This window comes from Phaethon lepturus, unplaced genomic scaffold, assembly GCF_000687285.1.
Source record: "Phaethon lepturus isolate BGI_N335 unplaced genomic scaffold, ASM68728v1 scaffold24241, whole genome shotgun sequence".
Classification (NCBI taxonomy): Eukaryota; Metazoa; Chordata; class Aves; order Phaethontiformes; family Phaethontidae; genus Phaethon; species Phaethon lepturus.
Genome location: NW_010517324.1, coordinates 27,581 through 42,753, shown reverse-complemented (window position 1 = coordinate 42,753; position 15,173 = coordinate 27,581). Strand labels below are relative to the sequence as shown.

General features: G+C 56.7%; 1 protein-coding gene across 1 annotated transcript; it reads left to right on the top strand.

The window, feature by feature from the left end:
* Positions 1-1,004: 1,004 nt before the first annotated feature.
* On the top strand, positions 1,005-13,206 carry EPHA8 (EPH receptor A8; the record flags this gene model as incomplete). Its single annotated transcript, XM_010296368.1, has 13 exons — positions 1,005-1,340; positions 3,547-3,671; positions 3,856-4,018; positions 4,484-4,580; positions 5,272-5,339; positions 5,871-5,996; positions 6,898-7,083; positions 7,706-7,767; positions 8,155-8,364; positions 9,592-9,741; positions 10,935-11,125; positions 11,513-11,668; positions 13,098-13,206. Coding segments are annotated over 13 exons (1,979 nt in total), but the record flags the coding sequence as incomplete, so codon positions are not given.
* Positions 13,207-15,173: the final 1,967 nt, after the last annotated feature.

The window sequence follows — 15,173 nt, the reverse complement described above, 5'->3', positions numbered from 1 at the left end:
CGTGTGCTGCCCACGGCGCTGTAGCCACGTTTCAACCCCGGGTCTCCCCTCGGTGCACGAGCCGGGCCCCCCTTAGGCTGCACTCCCTCACTGTCCTCTGCCTCATCCCCGTCTGCTGGATGGGGCCAAACCTCCCTGGCCAGGCTCTGCTCCCCTCCCAGGGCTCTCTCCCGCAACCGAGCAGGGCGAGACCGTGGCTCTGCGGGCAAGCTCGCCCGCTCACGCACCAGCCAGCGTGCCAGCCACTTGCTGGCTGCTTGCCTCTGCAGAAATGCCCAGGGTGGTCAGAGCCCCGGGAGGCCATGGGGCAGTGCGGGTAGGCAAGTGTTGCTGTGCTCTCCGTCACTGTGGGTGGACGGTGGCACTAGGGCTTGTCATGCGTTTCAGCTCAGCCCTCAGCTCAACTCTCTGCAGTAGGCTGCTTTGAGGAGCCTGCTGCTATTAAAAGGGGACAAGAGCATCCCAGGAGGGGTCCTCCTCTCTGAAGTTGGTCCAGGAGGGCAGAAAGGTGTGGGGCTGCTAGCTGAAGCCAAGGTGAAAGACAGGTCAGCAACATCTGTCTTGTGTTTCCCTGGGGGATATCCACCCAAGGTTGTTTATCTCCCCAGGAAATGTGACTTTACCCTCCCCTGTAGATGAGCCAGTCCTGTTCTCCACAGTCCAGCCCATCAACACCTTAGTTCTTCCCCCAAAAGCTTCATGCGCCCCCCATGCTTCCTGCTTCCCCCAGAAGTCAGCTGGGGGAGTTCTTGCCTGCCTGCCATTTGGCATCCTGATCCAGAGCTTCTTACCTCCATGGCATTTCACCCTGAGAGCTGTCTGCATCTTTGCTGTCTTCTGTTTGGAGCATTTCCCGCGCTGGGCAGCTGTGTATTCCCTGTAGCATCGTTTACACGCGCAGGTACACGCTCCCCGAGGTGCATCTCTCCATTGGTCCCACGCTCTGCCGGTCCCAACACACTACCGCAGCCCCCGCTCTGCCTGAACCTCTGCTTCTTTTCCAGGCCCCCCCTCTGCTCCTGTGAACCTGATCTCCAGTGTAAACGGCACCTCAGTGACACTGGAGTGGGGCCCGCCCCTGGACAAGGGGGGACGTGCTGACATCGTGTACAACGTGGTCTGCAGGCGCTGCGTGGGGGATGCTGGCCAGTGCGAGGCGTGCGGCAGCGGGATCCGCTTCGTGCCCCAGCAGATGAGCCTGGTGCAGGGAGTGCTGACCGTCACCAACCTCCTGGCCCACACCAACTACTCCTTTTGGGTGGAGGCCGTCAACGGCGTGTCCGACCTCAGCCTGGAGTCCAGAAGAGCTGCAGTCGCCAACATCACAACAAACCAGGCAGGTAGGAGGAGCAGACACCCCCTCCAGGCTTTGCATGTGTTGGTGATGCTGATGTTGCTCCAGCCAGCACCTGCAGGAGCCAGAACCTGCCCTAGCAGCCAAGGGCTTGTTTGGTGATGGGCATGGGACCCCCAGGAGATGTGACCCTTCTGCTGCTGGAGGTGGGTTCAGGGAGCTGGGGTGGGCTGGAGACCCTTCTCTGCTTCATGGTATCCTTCTTCATCCTCCCTTCCCTCCACTGCAGCCTGCAGCCGCTAGTGGAGGCTCCTTTTCTGCAGGAGACGGGGGCACGGAGAACACTTGTTTATTGACAGGAACACTAAGTGGGGCGTGAACCTTTCAGGCTGTTCCTCCAGCTCTCCGTCCCTTCCCAAAGGGCCAAGCAGCAGCTCATGCTCTGCTCTTAACTCACACCACTGCCAGGCCCTGGCAGGTGACAGCAAGGTTTGCTGAGAAAAGTCTCTCTCATGCATGCCTCATCTTTGCCAATCCCTTGCTGTGAAATGCTCTTTCCCCAGGAAATACTTCTGACTAATGCTGTGGCCCAGGTAAGCCAGGACCTTGCTCCAGGGTCACCTGGGCATCTCCCCAGAGTGGAGCCCAGCTAAGCCCCTCTCCACGGAGCATGCTGTAGGCAGAGGGGACCGGGCAGGCACTGACACTTCATGTTAATCCTCCCGGTTGGAAACGAGCCCGCAGGAACCTCCCATGATGCTGAGCCCCTTCTGCTCTCATGGCAGTGGTGCCAGCAGGAGAAACCCTGAGAGCCTCACTGGGTTAGCTCATGGCTGGCACCAGAACAAGGCCCTTTTGTTACTAATGCCGGCCTGAGGCACTTCTTCACCCCTCCGCCGAGGCTCAGTCCTGCTGACTCGCTCCTGCATGATCCCTCCAAGTGCTGATGAGCAGTGTCAGCATGATGCCTCAGAGTGGGATGCTCTTGGGAAGTGCCGGATATTCCCATTTCAACCTCTCTGCTGGAAAGTGGATGCTGAGCAGCTGCGGCAAAACCAGCGGGGCTGGGAATTTGGTAGTGATTGAAGTTTATCTGCCATGGTGGTGCTCCAGCTGCTGCACACCACAGAGCATCCCTGCCCAGCAGGAGGGGCTGAGGGACCCCTGCCGCACTGCACAGTGGCTTGCCCACGCTGGGTGCCGGTCACCCTTGTCCCCCAGCCCCGGGTGGCTGAGCGGGGCAGGAGCAGGTGCAGCAGAGATACCCTGGGGCTGTTTGGAGAGATGGCACTGCATGTGCCCACGGGGTTTAGCTGATCCCCTCCACCCGTCCTGTCCCAGTTACCCAGGTTCCTGTGTCCCCGCAGTGATTCCTGCTTCTCAGAGGAGCCAGCCCAAAGATAACTGAGCTGAAACTGCCGCCTTTCAGTCCCTGGCTGCCCCACTGCTGCTGCAGCCCCTCTGGCCTCCTTTGGTCTGTGTTTTGCTCCAGCGACACCCCTGCACTGCAGCCACGGCAGACAGCAGCTCTGTCATCTCCAGAGCCACCACATCCCATTCTCCACCCGGCAGTTAGGGTCATAAGGGGTGCCTGACCTCTTCCCGTGAGTTGGACCCAATGGCAGCACCCACCACACCTTCTGGGGTCCTTCCAGGGGGGATTTTCCCAGCAGGAACAGTCTGGTGAGTTGGCTCCTGCAGCTAGGGCAGCTCCGACTCAGATGCAGCAGGTACAAGGACCGATTCACAGGCTCCCAGCCCAGGCCCGGGCAGACGACAAGAGCATCTCCAGGCAGGAGAGCACCCCCAGGGCACCTTTCAGACTGACGCTCAGTCCCTGAGCATGCCTCTGGGTGATCCTGTCCCCTTCCCCAGGTGGGGCAGGAGGGGTCAGGGTCCTGCCAGGGATCTCCACAACCTCCAGCCCCGCAGCCCCGTCTCCTTTCTGGCTCCAGATCACAGCGAAGCATCAGTGTCCCCTCCTGCCCGTGCCTGGACAGAGCTCTCCTCTTTCATCTCCTCGGAGCCTGCTCACTCCACAGGAAAGATATTGAGGCAACTGAAGCGAACAAAAGCCTGTTTGCAAGCCCCTTCACAGCACTCATCTCCACGATTAAAACAGAAACATGGTTTAAACCAAGGGTCCTGCATGGGGCTCCAGTTCCACCCTTCCCTGCTGCTGTGTCCTGCTGCCCTCACCCATGCAGGACCCCACCAGCAGGCACCTAACACCCTGCCGTCTGCATCCCCAGCCCCATCCCAGGTGGTGGTGGTCCGCCAGGAGAGCACGGGCCAGAACAGCGTCACCTTGCTGTGGCAAGAGCCGGACCAGCCCAACGGCATCATCCTGGAGTATGAGATCAAGTACTACGAGAAGGTAACACCGAGCTTGCTGCTGCAAACTGGTCCCAGCGTGGTGGATTTAGACAGGGGCACAGCTCAGTTTAAATCCTGCTGGTGCAATTGCTGCTGTCAGCCAGCCGTGCACAAGGGACTATTTTTGGAAGACTTTGTGGTTGCTGTGCTGATGCAGCAAGATTTTTGGTGTTGCTTTTCGCCAGGACAAGGAAATGCAGAGCTATTCGACTCTGAAATCCAAGGCCACCACTGCCACCATCTCTGGGCTCAAGCCCGCAACCCGCTACATTTTCCAGGTTCGGGCTCGCACGTCCGCTGGCTGCGGGAGATTCAGTCAGACCGTGGAGGTGGAAACAGGGAAGCCCGGTGAGTGTGTGCAGTTGTGGGATGTGGGAAGTGTGGGGCAGGGAGCATGGGAGATGGTGATGCCCTTGGCCATTGTTCCTCTGCCACGTGGGGAGGGAGGCTGGAGGCACATCTCCGGGGTTTCAGCCTGCAGAGCTTGCTTGAGGTAGGAAGCACTTCCTGAGATGTGCCGTTACGTTAGAAATAGGGAGGAAGGGCATAGCAGTTAGGCTAGGGAAGACCTGGTGAGGTCCTGAGGCACCAGACTCCTCTCTGCACTGGTTTGTGGTATCACTATGGCTTTCCCAGATCTGTGCTTGGTTTCCTCATGTGTAAATGGTCCCTGTACACTGGGAGAGCCCCAAAGCTGGGAATGGATGGTGCTTTATCTTTGAAAAACACGACGCCACGCGGAAAGGTGAGTTTCTGAGCACAGCGGAGCGCTCCTCACTCCAGCTCACCTCCTTCCTACTCTGCTTCTTCCAGTCTCTCTCCGATACGACACAATGACAATTGTCTGGATCTGCCTGACACTCATCACTGGTCTTATTGCATTGCTGGTGGTCCTAATCTGCAAGAAGAGGTAAGTGTTTTCTGGAGGTCAGTGTGGGTTGTCACCAAGCAGGGCAGGAGGGATGGGAGAACTTGGGCACAAGTTTTTTCCTCTCAGTTTGTTCAGAGCATCCATAGGTCAGAGGTTAATAAGCAACCAAGAGACTTCATTCAGGGGTCACCCTGCCTCCACTTTCCCTGTGGCAAAGCCAGTCTCCAGACCTTCCCCGCGTGGCAGCAGGCTGAGTAGCAGTAGCAGTAGCAGTAGCGATAGCGATAGTGCTAACGATAACCGTAGCCATACCAGTACCAGTACCACTACCAGTATGAGGGCTGACTGGATGCGCCAGGGAGTGGGTCAGGAGTGGAGAGAGCTCTTCTGCATCAGAAAGGTCTGAGGGGGACTGTGTCTGCTACATCTCAGCATGGCTGAGCAAGGCATGTGGAGCAGACATGCCACTGCCCAGAGGGGCCAAAAGGGCTGCAGCTTTTAGCACTGCCCAGCCTTGGAGAGCACCTGGCAAGTACCTTGCTCCAGGCCAAGCAAGACTGTCAGTCCAGCAAGGTGCAGAGATGCAGCTGGTGGAGGGGCAAGCGCTAGCTCCAGCTCCTCCTGGGCTGCCTACAGCCTTGGCACGCACTGCCTTCCACCCCTGCCTTTGGGCTGCTTGTGGGAGTGAGGCACGGGAGCATCTCTTCTGACCCTTGTGTCCCCGTGGCAGGCACTGCGGGTACAGCAAGGCTTTCCAGGACTCCGATGAGGAGAAGATGCATTATCAGAATGGGCAAGGTAGGACCCTCCCTGCCGCTGCCCCTGGGGTGTGAAGGGGCCTGTGGATGGGCAGGGACCTGTACCGTTACCCCCCGGGACCGCTGTGGTTTCCGGAGGGAAGGCCTTTGACCACTGCCTGCCTCTGGGGATGTGTCTAAGAGAGCTGGGCAGGGGCTCTGATCCCAGGGGCATCCTGGTAAGGGGGTTGAAGTGTTGCACAGCGTGAGGTGGGACTGCAGCAGGTTCATTCCAGACAGCAGCAGGCCAGAAGAGTGGAAAATTCATCACAGGTAAGGGGTGGGGGTGTGACGGAGGAGGACAATCACATGGAGGAGACCTTGGTAGCCAGGTTCTGGACTGCTCTGAGGACACTGCTATACTAAAGAGTGCCTTAGGTTTCCTTGGGGCTGCGACCTCTGCGGCTCCTCAGCATGTCAACCCAAGAAGTCCTGCCCCTGCCCATGCTCTGCTCAGCTGCTGGGTGCTCCTACTTTTCAGCAGGGCTGCCTGAAAGAGCTTATCTCCTCTCTCTCCTTTGAATCCTGGCAGTAAAGTTCCCCGAGTCCAAGTTCTATGTGGACCCACACACATACGAGGACCCCTGCCAAGCCGTGCACGAGTTCACCCGTGAAATTGAGGCCTCCCGGATCAAGATCGAGAAGGTCATTGGGTCTGGTGAGTCTCCAGGCCAGGCTGCCTCTTTGCATCACATCTGCTCAGGGAAATTCACGGTCTGAGGTTGTGCTGTCCCCGTGGCCTGCTGAGACCACAGCAGGCTGCACAGCACGGCACAGCGCTCAGCTGGGGCTTCATCTGCTCCTTCTCCTTTTGAGATCAAAATCATGGACAGAGTGGGGGGGTTGGTGCATGAAATAAACTCTTTGGCGGCAGCCTGGTGCAGAGGGCTGCCGTTCAGCCGGCGTGGCCCTGACGGCGCGCGAGCGGGGGGGAGGGGGCTCCCGTCCAGCCGGCGTGGCACTGACGGCTCAGGCTGACACAGCAGATGCTCAGCCTGTCCCGCGTGGGCGCTCCGAGGCAACCACCCTGCTTTCAAACCTTGGAGCAAGTGTCTGGAGTGACAAGATGCAAATGATATTGCAAGAGAAATGGTAAATTTTAAGAACAAAAGGGATTTTTGCATAGGAACAGGGGCTTGCAGGGAAGCACAGGGCAGACACAGAGCTGGAACTTCACCAGGAGCACCTCAAGGGCTTACTGCAGAGCAGCATTAGCAAGCCTGGCTGAGAGACATCCCTGCTGCTCTAAGAGACTCACAAATTTGTTCATTAAAAGGGGTAGAGCAAGTGCCACTGTAATCACTACTCTTGGCCTATCGCCTGCAGTAAAGGAGAGAGAGGTGGTTTCTGATACTTCTGCCCAGAAGCCAGAGGTGGCACTGGAAGCCGGAGATGGGCAATTCTTTCTGTGCTCAGGGGCAGCGATGCCCAAAAAGCCCAGGAGTCCTGAGGGGCTGGAGCACGCTGTGACCATGCTGGCAGACTGGGTGGTGGGTGGTGCTGGTGGGTCAGTGCAAGAAGCTGAGGTTCCCATGCCCTCACCTTCCCTTGCCTTCCAGGGGAGTCTGGAGAGGTGTGCTACGGCCGCCTGAAGCTGCCAGGGAAGAGGGAGATTCCTGTGGCCATCAAGGCACTGAAAGCAGGCTACACGGAGAAGCAGAGACGGGACTTCCTGAGCGAAGCCAGCATCATGGCGCAGTTCGACCACCCGAACGTCATCCATCTGGAGGGGGTGGTGACGAGGAGTATGTGGCTGGTGGGAATGGGACCCTATGGTGGGGCAGAGCTGGGATGTATCTCCCTGGGGGCACCCTGGGAGATGGGGGTCAGGGATCACTTTGAATGTGCTCCATCCTTCAGCTGCCCCTGTTGCTCGCTTGTCAGATGTCCATTTACCCAGGGTCCCCTCCATCCCACCCCTTGCCTTCTCTTACAGCACAAGCTTTCCATATGGCAGTGCCTCACCTTGGTCCGCAGTGTGCCCCAGGTCAGGGTTATTGGTTTAGGAGATGTCCTATCCATTAGCATTTATTTTAAAGGCTGCCTGTATTGAATCATAATCTGAAGTCTTCCTTCAAAAAGGCACATTCTAATGCAAAGCCTTATGCTAATGGCATGCAGATTTCAGCGGGATAACAAAACTGACATAGCCACATCAATAGCACCTGAAGGGAGGGGTAAGTGTTGCGGTTATTGCCACATCCCCTCTGTGGTGCCTGTCCTGTATGGTGCACGGGTGGGACCGCTCTGCAGGGCTGGAGGAGATCCACAGGCCTGGATTCATGTCTCTCCCAGTAAAAGCCTGGCACTAGGCTTCCTGGAGGAAGGTGACTTCTCTGCTAACTTGACCTCCCTTGTCTCCTGCAGGCAAACTGGTAATGATTGTTACTGAATACATGGAGAACGGCTCGCTAGACACCTTCCTCAGGGTAGGGAGCTCTCTTGTATTCATTGCACATCCCCCCGGGCTGAGTCACTGGAGGACAGGCTGGTTCCTGCTCCTCAGCCTCATGGCCACTGCAACCCCTGCGCCAGAGCAGTGAGCTCTGGGCTCTCACCTCTCCCGCAGGCACTGGCTCCAGGGCATCGCGGCCGGCTGCCCGGAGCAGCAGTGCAAAGGCAGGGACACCTGCCTGAACAGCGTGTCAGAGGTGCTGGGAGGGCAGAAAGTGGGCTGGGGGGCAAGACAGAGGCACCGGGGTTAGAGGAGGTACTAAGCCAAAGATAAGAGGTACTAGGGGGTTAGTTTAATGAGAGCAGCATCAATAGGATGCTCGTGAAAACCACAAATGAACTCTGGGTTATTTCCTTTCCAGAAACATGACGGGCAGTTCACCATCATCCAGCTGGTGGGTATGTTGCGTGGCATCGGAGCGGGTATGAGGTACCTGTCTGACCTGGGCTATGTGCACCGGGACCTGGCGGCCCGCAACATCCTGGTGAACAGCAACCTGGTCTGCAAAGTGTCTGATTTTGGCCTCTCACGCATCCTGGAGGATGACCCCGATGCTGCGTACACCACCACGGTGCGTGGCTCCTAGCGTTGCAGTCTTGTTGATCCTTACTGACGGTGATTGCCCCATGTCACTGACAGATGGAAAAGTTGCCACTCTCAAATCAAGATAGGCAGGGCAGGAATGGAGATAGTCACCTCATTGCTGATATCTGGACCAAGAGCATGAACCCAAATTGCTTCTGAGCCTTAATGCATCATCCTTCATACAGGGACATCCCAGAACTGAAGTGTGCAGTGAACAAAGAAAAGTGAGGGAGGAGAGCAGGGAGCTGATTAAACCTCCCCAGCCAACAGCTCATGTGGGCATGCGTGGCCACTGCACAGGGATGCTCCAATGTCCTCACTGGAGTCCCTCCCTAGACTGCAATAGCTCCATCCACTCCTTCAGTTGTCCATTGGTCAGTAGGTGGGTGTTATGGTACAGTGCTGAACTGAGGATGTTTTCTTGTTCAGAACCTTGTGATAAGATAGCATCCTGTGTTCCTCCTTTGTTGTTCTCAACCTGCTCAGGAGATGCCTTCCCCGAAGGGAGTCCCCCAAAGGACACCTTGTTGCACCCCATCAAGGAGTGCACCAGAGCAGGCAGGACTCACTTGGGTGGAGGCAACTCTCCCTAGACAGGGATACCTGAAAGTTGTTCCCAGGCACATCATGATTGCCCCCCAGCTGCTCTGGGAAACCCACCTGATGTTCCCCACACCACAACTTTCTTCTTTGTATGGCTGGCAATGACATTTCCAGCTTAAATGTATTCTTAGCCCATTTTTTGATGATTTTTGTTAGCATGGTTCTTTAATTCAACAAGTCCTCCTCTTCAGTCCTTGCCTACCAAAGCAGTAATGGACAGGGAGCACATGTCATCACTCTCCTTGTCTGCCACACTAAACAAGTCAGTCCCTCTTCCTGCGCCCAGGGTCAGCTCCATGCTCTTGTGCTCTGGCAGCCCTCGGCTCCACCACATCACTTCAAATTCTTCTCTTTTGAGCACTGAGGGCCAGAATTGTGCATTAAGAAGACCTTACAAGCAGCACAGTTTTCTCCTTGCTCTACTGGAAGTACCTGGAAGTCATCCTTCAGGTACACCTTCAGGGTCATCTTGTACAAATTGCCTCCTCAGTCCTTTCCAGAAGATGCCATCCCAGCATATCACTTGTCTAATCCTCTGTCCCAGCTGCAGGGAGGTAGGGATGCCTGAACCCTGCATGCCCTGAGCCTCCACTGTTGCTCGCTTTTTCAGGGGGGGAAGATCCCCATTCGCTGGACGGCTCCAGAGGCCATTGCATACCGCAAGTTCTCCTCGGCCAGTGATGTGTGGAGCTACGGCATTGTCATGTGGGAGGTGTTGGCCTACGGCGAGCGCCCGTACTGGAACATGACCAACCGGGATGTGAGTGAACGTGGGACAGCATGGTGGCAAGCCTGCCTGTCCTCCTGTCCTGACCCAAGCCAGCCTAGCAAAAAGGGACCCAAGGAGCAGCCCTTTCCTCTCCTCACATCCCCACAGGGCTGTGCACCGTGTGCTTGTCCCCTCAGTGGGGACATCGGTGTGTTGCCCGTCATCACACTGCACAGCCTTTCCCTTTGCAGCAGCGTGGGTCCAGGCTGTGCCTGGTTGTGTGCACTGTGGGTCTCCCCGTCCCTGTCTGCTGCTCTGTACAAGCCTTTCTGCTGGCTGGAGAGCTTCAGCACATGTTGTGCCACCTTTTCCGTTCCATGGGGGGGGTCAGGGCTTCCCTAGGATCACTGAAGCCCACTGCATTAGCCTGCCAGTCCCTGCTGCACCCAGTGCTGGGACTCCATCCCTTCCACTGCCCACGTGAGGCTGCTGAGAGCCCCAGGCTTGCACCGCTCAGCGTTAGGCTTTGGGCTTGTCAGCGTTAGTGGGAGCCACTCTTACAGTCACTCTTACAGCATGAAAACTGTAGGAAAATGTAGGTTATGTTCCCAACTACGACCTGGCAGCAAAATTTCCAAAAGCAGGCAATAAAATTAATATTTTGACTCTGCAGAACCACAGGACTCCTTTTTTTTACCTATGGGGGACTATCGGGACTATAAACTTACCTGCCTTCTCCCTGCCCTGGGGTCCTGAGCATCCCCTCTCTCTCTAGTGTTTTTATTATTTTAGAAGGTGGCTTTGGTGACAACAGGGCATGGATGCAGTGGCTTCACTACCTCTTCTGCACAGTTCCTTCGAGCAGGGTTTCTTCCAGCCGTGATAAGTGGTGGCAAGCCGTGGTTGTAGAACAACTGAACGTGAGTGCAGCTCTCGCGGCTTGTCTGCTGGAGGGCAGCTGCGATATTTGAGGCCTGTTGGATCACTTAATAAACCTGCTGTCATAGCAGTGACTTCTTGTATGTGTGTGGTATCCAGCCTGCTTCCACAGAGACTGCCCACAGCTCGCTGGCAATGCACTTGTCATTTAGCGTGACTTGTGTACACCCGCCCTGCTTCCCCACCTGATGGCCCAGCAGCTCATGCACCAGGGACCTTCCCAGGGACCTTCCCTGTGCACTGCCGTCTGGGGTGCTGAGTTGGGTGGGAGCAGAGCTCCACTTTGGCGTGTGGCTTCCTTCCAGGTCATTAACTCGGTGGAGGAAGGCTACCGCCTGCCAGCCCCCATGGGATGCCCCACAGCCCTGCACCAGCTCATGCTGGATTGCTGGCAGAAGGACCGCAGCGAGAGGCCACGTTTCTCACAGATTGTCGGCATCCTGGACAAGCTCATCCGCAACCCTGACAACTTGAAGTGCACAGCCACCGTGAACCGGTAAGGGCTCCCTGAGCTGCCCCGCTGAGCGGGCTGACAGCTGATGCTGCGCAGGACCTGTGGGTTGCAGCCAGTAGGGGATACTTCTGTCCAGCTCTAGCAGCAGTGGCTTTCCTGCCACCATGGACATGTGTAGGGCCCATGGGCACAGGTGGTGGTGGGCAGTGGGGAGCATCCTGCATTTCACTGCCTTGCTCCCACCGTGGCATCCCCTCATCCACCATGTGCAGCGGTGCGCACGCAGCGGCGTGCCTGCCTTTGCCAGCCTGCGAGGGCTGTCTCTGTCCTGCCCCCCCTGCAGGGTGACAGGCTCTTTGAGGTGGACCTCGCAGTCTGACCACCTAGGACCAACACCTCCTGGTCTAACCCCTTCCATCCTGCTCCCAGGTTCACCCAAACACCCTTCGACAGGCGTCTCCTCGACCTGGCCAGCTGTCTGACAGTGGAGGACTGGCTGGACTCCATCCGGCTGGGCCACTACCGGGACAACTTTGCCATGGCAGGGTACTCCTCCCTGGGCATGGTGATGCGCATGAACATTGAGTGAGTACCAGAGAACAAACAGCACTGGGTTTGGGGTTGCCCTGCACCATTCCACTAGCCCCTAACAGTGACCATCCTGCCTTGACTTGCTCAATCTAGTTGGTTCCTGATGCCAGAGACACAGCCCTAAGGAAAATGTGTTGAGACCTGGGACAATGTCCAAGGCTATGCTGACCTTTGAGAAAAGGTGTGGGAGTGGTACTGAGAGGGTGCGAGTACCAAGTCACCTCTGGTGCTCTGTGGTGGCTCTCCCAATGTCATCATAAGTTCACAGGTAATTCAGGTTGTAAGGAGGTCATATAATCCAACCTCCTGATCAAAGCAGCGTCAGATATGAGGTTGCTGTGTCCTTGCACTTCTCCCCTTTGTTTCCCCTGCAAAAGGCATGTCTGGACCAAAGTGTAGCTGCGCCACACTGCGCAGCTTCATCGGGAAACAAATGGAGCTGGGGGCACCTCAGAGCTTCTTCAGACCCTAGTGCGCTGGACTGGCTGCGTGCTCAGTGCAGCTAGGCAGGGAGGCACCATCCAGGGCCTCGGTGTGAGTGGAAGGTCGTAGCCAAGTGACCAAGGAGAGCTGGCAAAGATGTGTTTCACCACTTATCCTCCTCCTCCTGCTGTAAGGAGCTTACTTGCCCCTGTCTAGGGGGTGTCCGAGGTGGCTGATTCTCCAAGTGGTACCAGAAAATACAGCAACTATACCTGCTCCTACCCTGGGCTTACCTTCCCCATCCCTCGGTGTTAGCATTAGCACCTGGGCTGGCAGTAACCTCTCCTGCCTCCGAAGAGATTTGTTCCCTGTCAAAAGGCATGAGACTGCCAGACAGTAGTTCCCATGACTCGGGAAGGATGTGACAGTGCATGCCTTGGTCGAGGTGCTGCAGGTAGAGAAGGAGCCCATGAAAAGGAAGATGGAAAGACACAGGCAGAGAGCTGTCATGTGCATTGATCAAAGGCTGGAACTGGGGCCTTTGCGGTGGGACTGAGCTGATACTGATCCTTGTTTCTCATGCACATTGGGGAAGCCTTTGAGTGGGGAAGGCTCATCATCCATCTGTCTTTCTGACGGGGGTATCTGAGGGCATCTTGCTAAAACTGAATCCAATTTCAGAGCATTGATCTTGTCACCAACTAGCCCATCAGGAGTGATCACACACCTGCTCCTGCTCCCTCTGGGGCTATCCCAGCAGCCCTGTCAGGAGGATGTGCCCAAGTGAATGGCAGCCTCTGTGTCCCATGGACCTGCAGCAGCAGCCTTGTGCTGACGGGCAAGCAGAGATGAGCCAGGTCCAGGGTCCTGGGCTGGTCCATGGGGTGCACACACAGGGAGGAGCAGTGTCTCTCCTGTGGGAGAGACACAGGTCTGCTGTTCTCTGGGACTGGGAACAGGTCCAGCCCACGGGGTATCTGAAAGTGTTCTTGTTCTCCAGGGACGTTCGGAGTTTGGGCATCACCATGATGGGCCACCAGAAGAAGATCTTGAGCAGCATCCAGGCCATGAAGTCCCACCTTTCAAATGGCCCCAGGAGGCATCTCTGATCACGAGCTTGTCAGACCCACATCAGGCATTCCTTAACACTTACCCTGGCAAAGAGGCAGCAGGGTGGTGAGCAGGAAGAGGGGTGTCAGACCAGGACCTGGAACCCCGCCAGCATCTCTTTGATTTCAGCATCAGTGGCAACATGGCTTTCCAGACACCTTGATGGTCCTGCTGCCTCCTTCCCCCATCTGCAGGGGGGAGCAGCATTCTAAGTGGGCTAGGGACATGTCACACCTCTCTCCATCCTCTAATGTGTCCCTGTGGGATGGGAGGTCCCCACACAACTATGCAGGACAGGTGGCGACCCCTTCACACAGCAGGATGGCCCCAGCTACACCTGCAGATGAACTAGTATCAGATGCAACAGCAATACCAGGAGCAGTGGGACTGGGCTTCCCATGGCACACAGCTCCTTTGGATCTGACAACTGGGGAGTCTGTTGGATCTCTGAACTGTGGAGAGCCCCACAGGCTGCCACACAGCAGAGACAACCCTGCTCCCAGCACCTGCCAGTTCCAGGGTACTCCAGCCTGGACCTCTTGAACTGCACCAGCCTGTGAGTGACTGCATGGTCCACCTGTACCGAGCTCAGGAGGGCAGGTGACGGAGTACAATCTGGCAGTGACAGGAGCAACTGGCCCTGCTTGCAGAGGAGACTTCCCCAGCATGGAGGAGAGGTGGCCAGGGCCTGCCTTCTGGAGCCTCAAGAAGCTCCAGGCTGCTGCAGAAGCCTCTCCACCTCTTGAACTCGCCAGCACTGCTCCTCTCCAGATGGAGCACAGGCAGCCCAGGGCGGTCCAGGCACGTCTTCTAGGGACGCACAGCTCAGGTTTCTCCCCCAGCAGAACACCCACCCTGGCCTCCCGCAAGGCTGTACCAGACCAGAGTGGGAGAGTTTGCTCCCATCTCGCATGATGGAGGGACAGAGAGACTTCTGCCAAACTCTTCTTTGCTCTTTGCTCTTAGAGAAACCCAAGAGCCGTCCCCTCACTACGCTGCCTGCCTGTGCCCAGGGCTGCCATCTCATCTGCAGAGGAGGGGTCCTGCGCAACACCTGCAGCTGCAGTCACGCAGTCCTACGGCTGAGGACAGGGGGTCTGGGCAAAGAGGATCTTCAGCACTACCCAGCTGGTGAGCCTGGTGGCCGGGAGACCTTCTCTCCACACGCTTTCCTCTCCTCCACAGGAGCATCTCTTTTGGCGAGCTTGCCTGGTGTGGAGCAGTGGCCTCCAAAGACTTGTGGAGCTGGTCCGAGAGGCTGAGCTGGCTGTAGACATGCAGATGTGCCAGGGATGGGGGGGGCAGGCTGTGGGCTGGGAAGGTTTCTCTCGGATGTAAATACATTTTTCTATAGGTTTGGGAACTGTTTTACTGAAATACGATGTTAAGTAACACGAAAATGGTCTCAAAGCACAGAAGCCTCAGTTGTGGGGCTAAACTCACTGCAAAAAAAATCTGCTGGGAGCATGGCTGGGGAGGGGGGCTGCTGGAGAAGGAGAAGTGCTGGAAGGGAGTCATGCTGACTGCCAGGGACCAGCCTGGACCACAGCATCCTGTCCTTAGCACGGGCACAGTAAATCCAGCATCACTTAAATGCACGTACTGGTAGGATCTGGCCTGAGGTCTCTTCCTCCCAGCGCTGTTTGGGCACAAGGTGGGGAGGGGGGAGGGTTAAAGCCATTCCTCAGCTGCAATAATCCTGGCTAAACTTGCCTTTCTGGGGTGGCTTAGCTTTCCATTCAGGGCACTTATGTCCTGATGGATTCTCTGACTGTGGCGTGCACTTTACTTCTTCCTATGGAAGCTCTTTGTAATGGGGGACAGATGCAATGTGTTGTTTAATTTGTATTGCACCCTGCGTCCTGCACTCGGACCTGTCACCCACCCACCCTGCAGTCAGCGTCAGTCCAAGCCCTGCAGCACAGGACGGTGGGTGCTGGCCGTGTCCTCTCTTCCCAATGTTTGG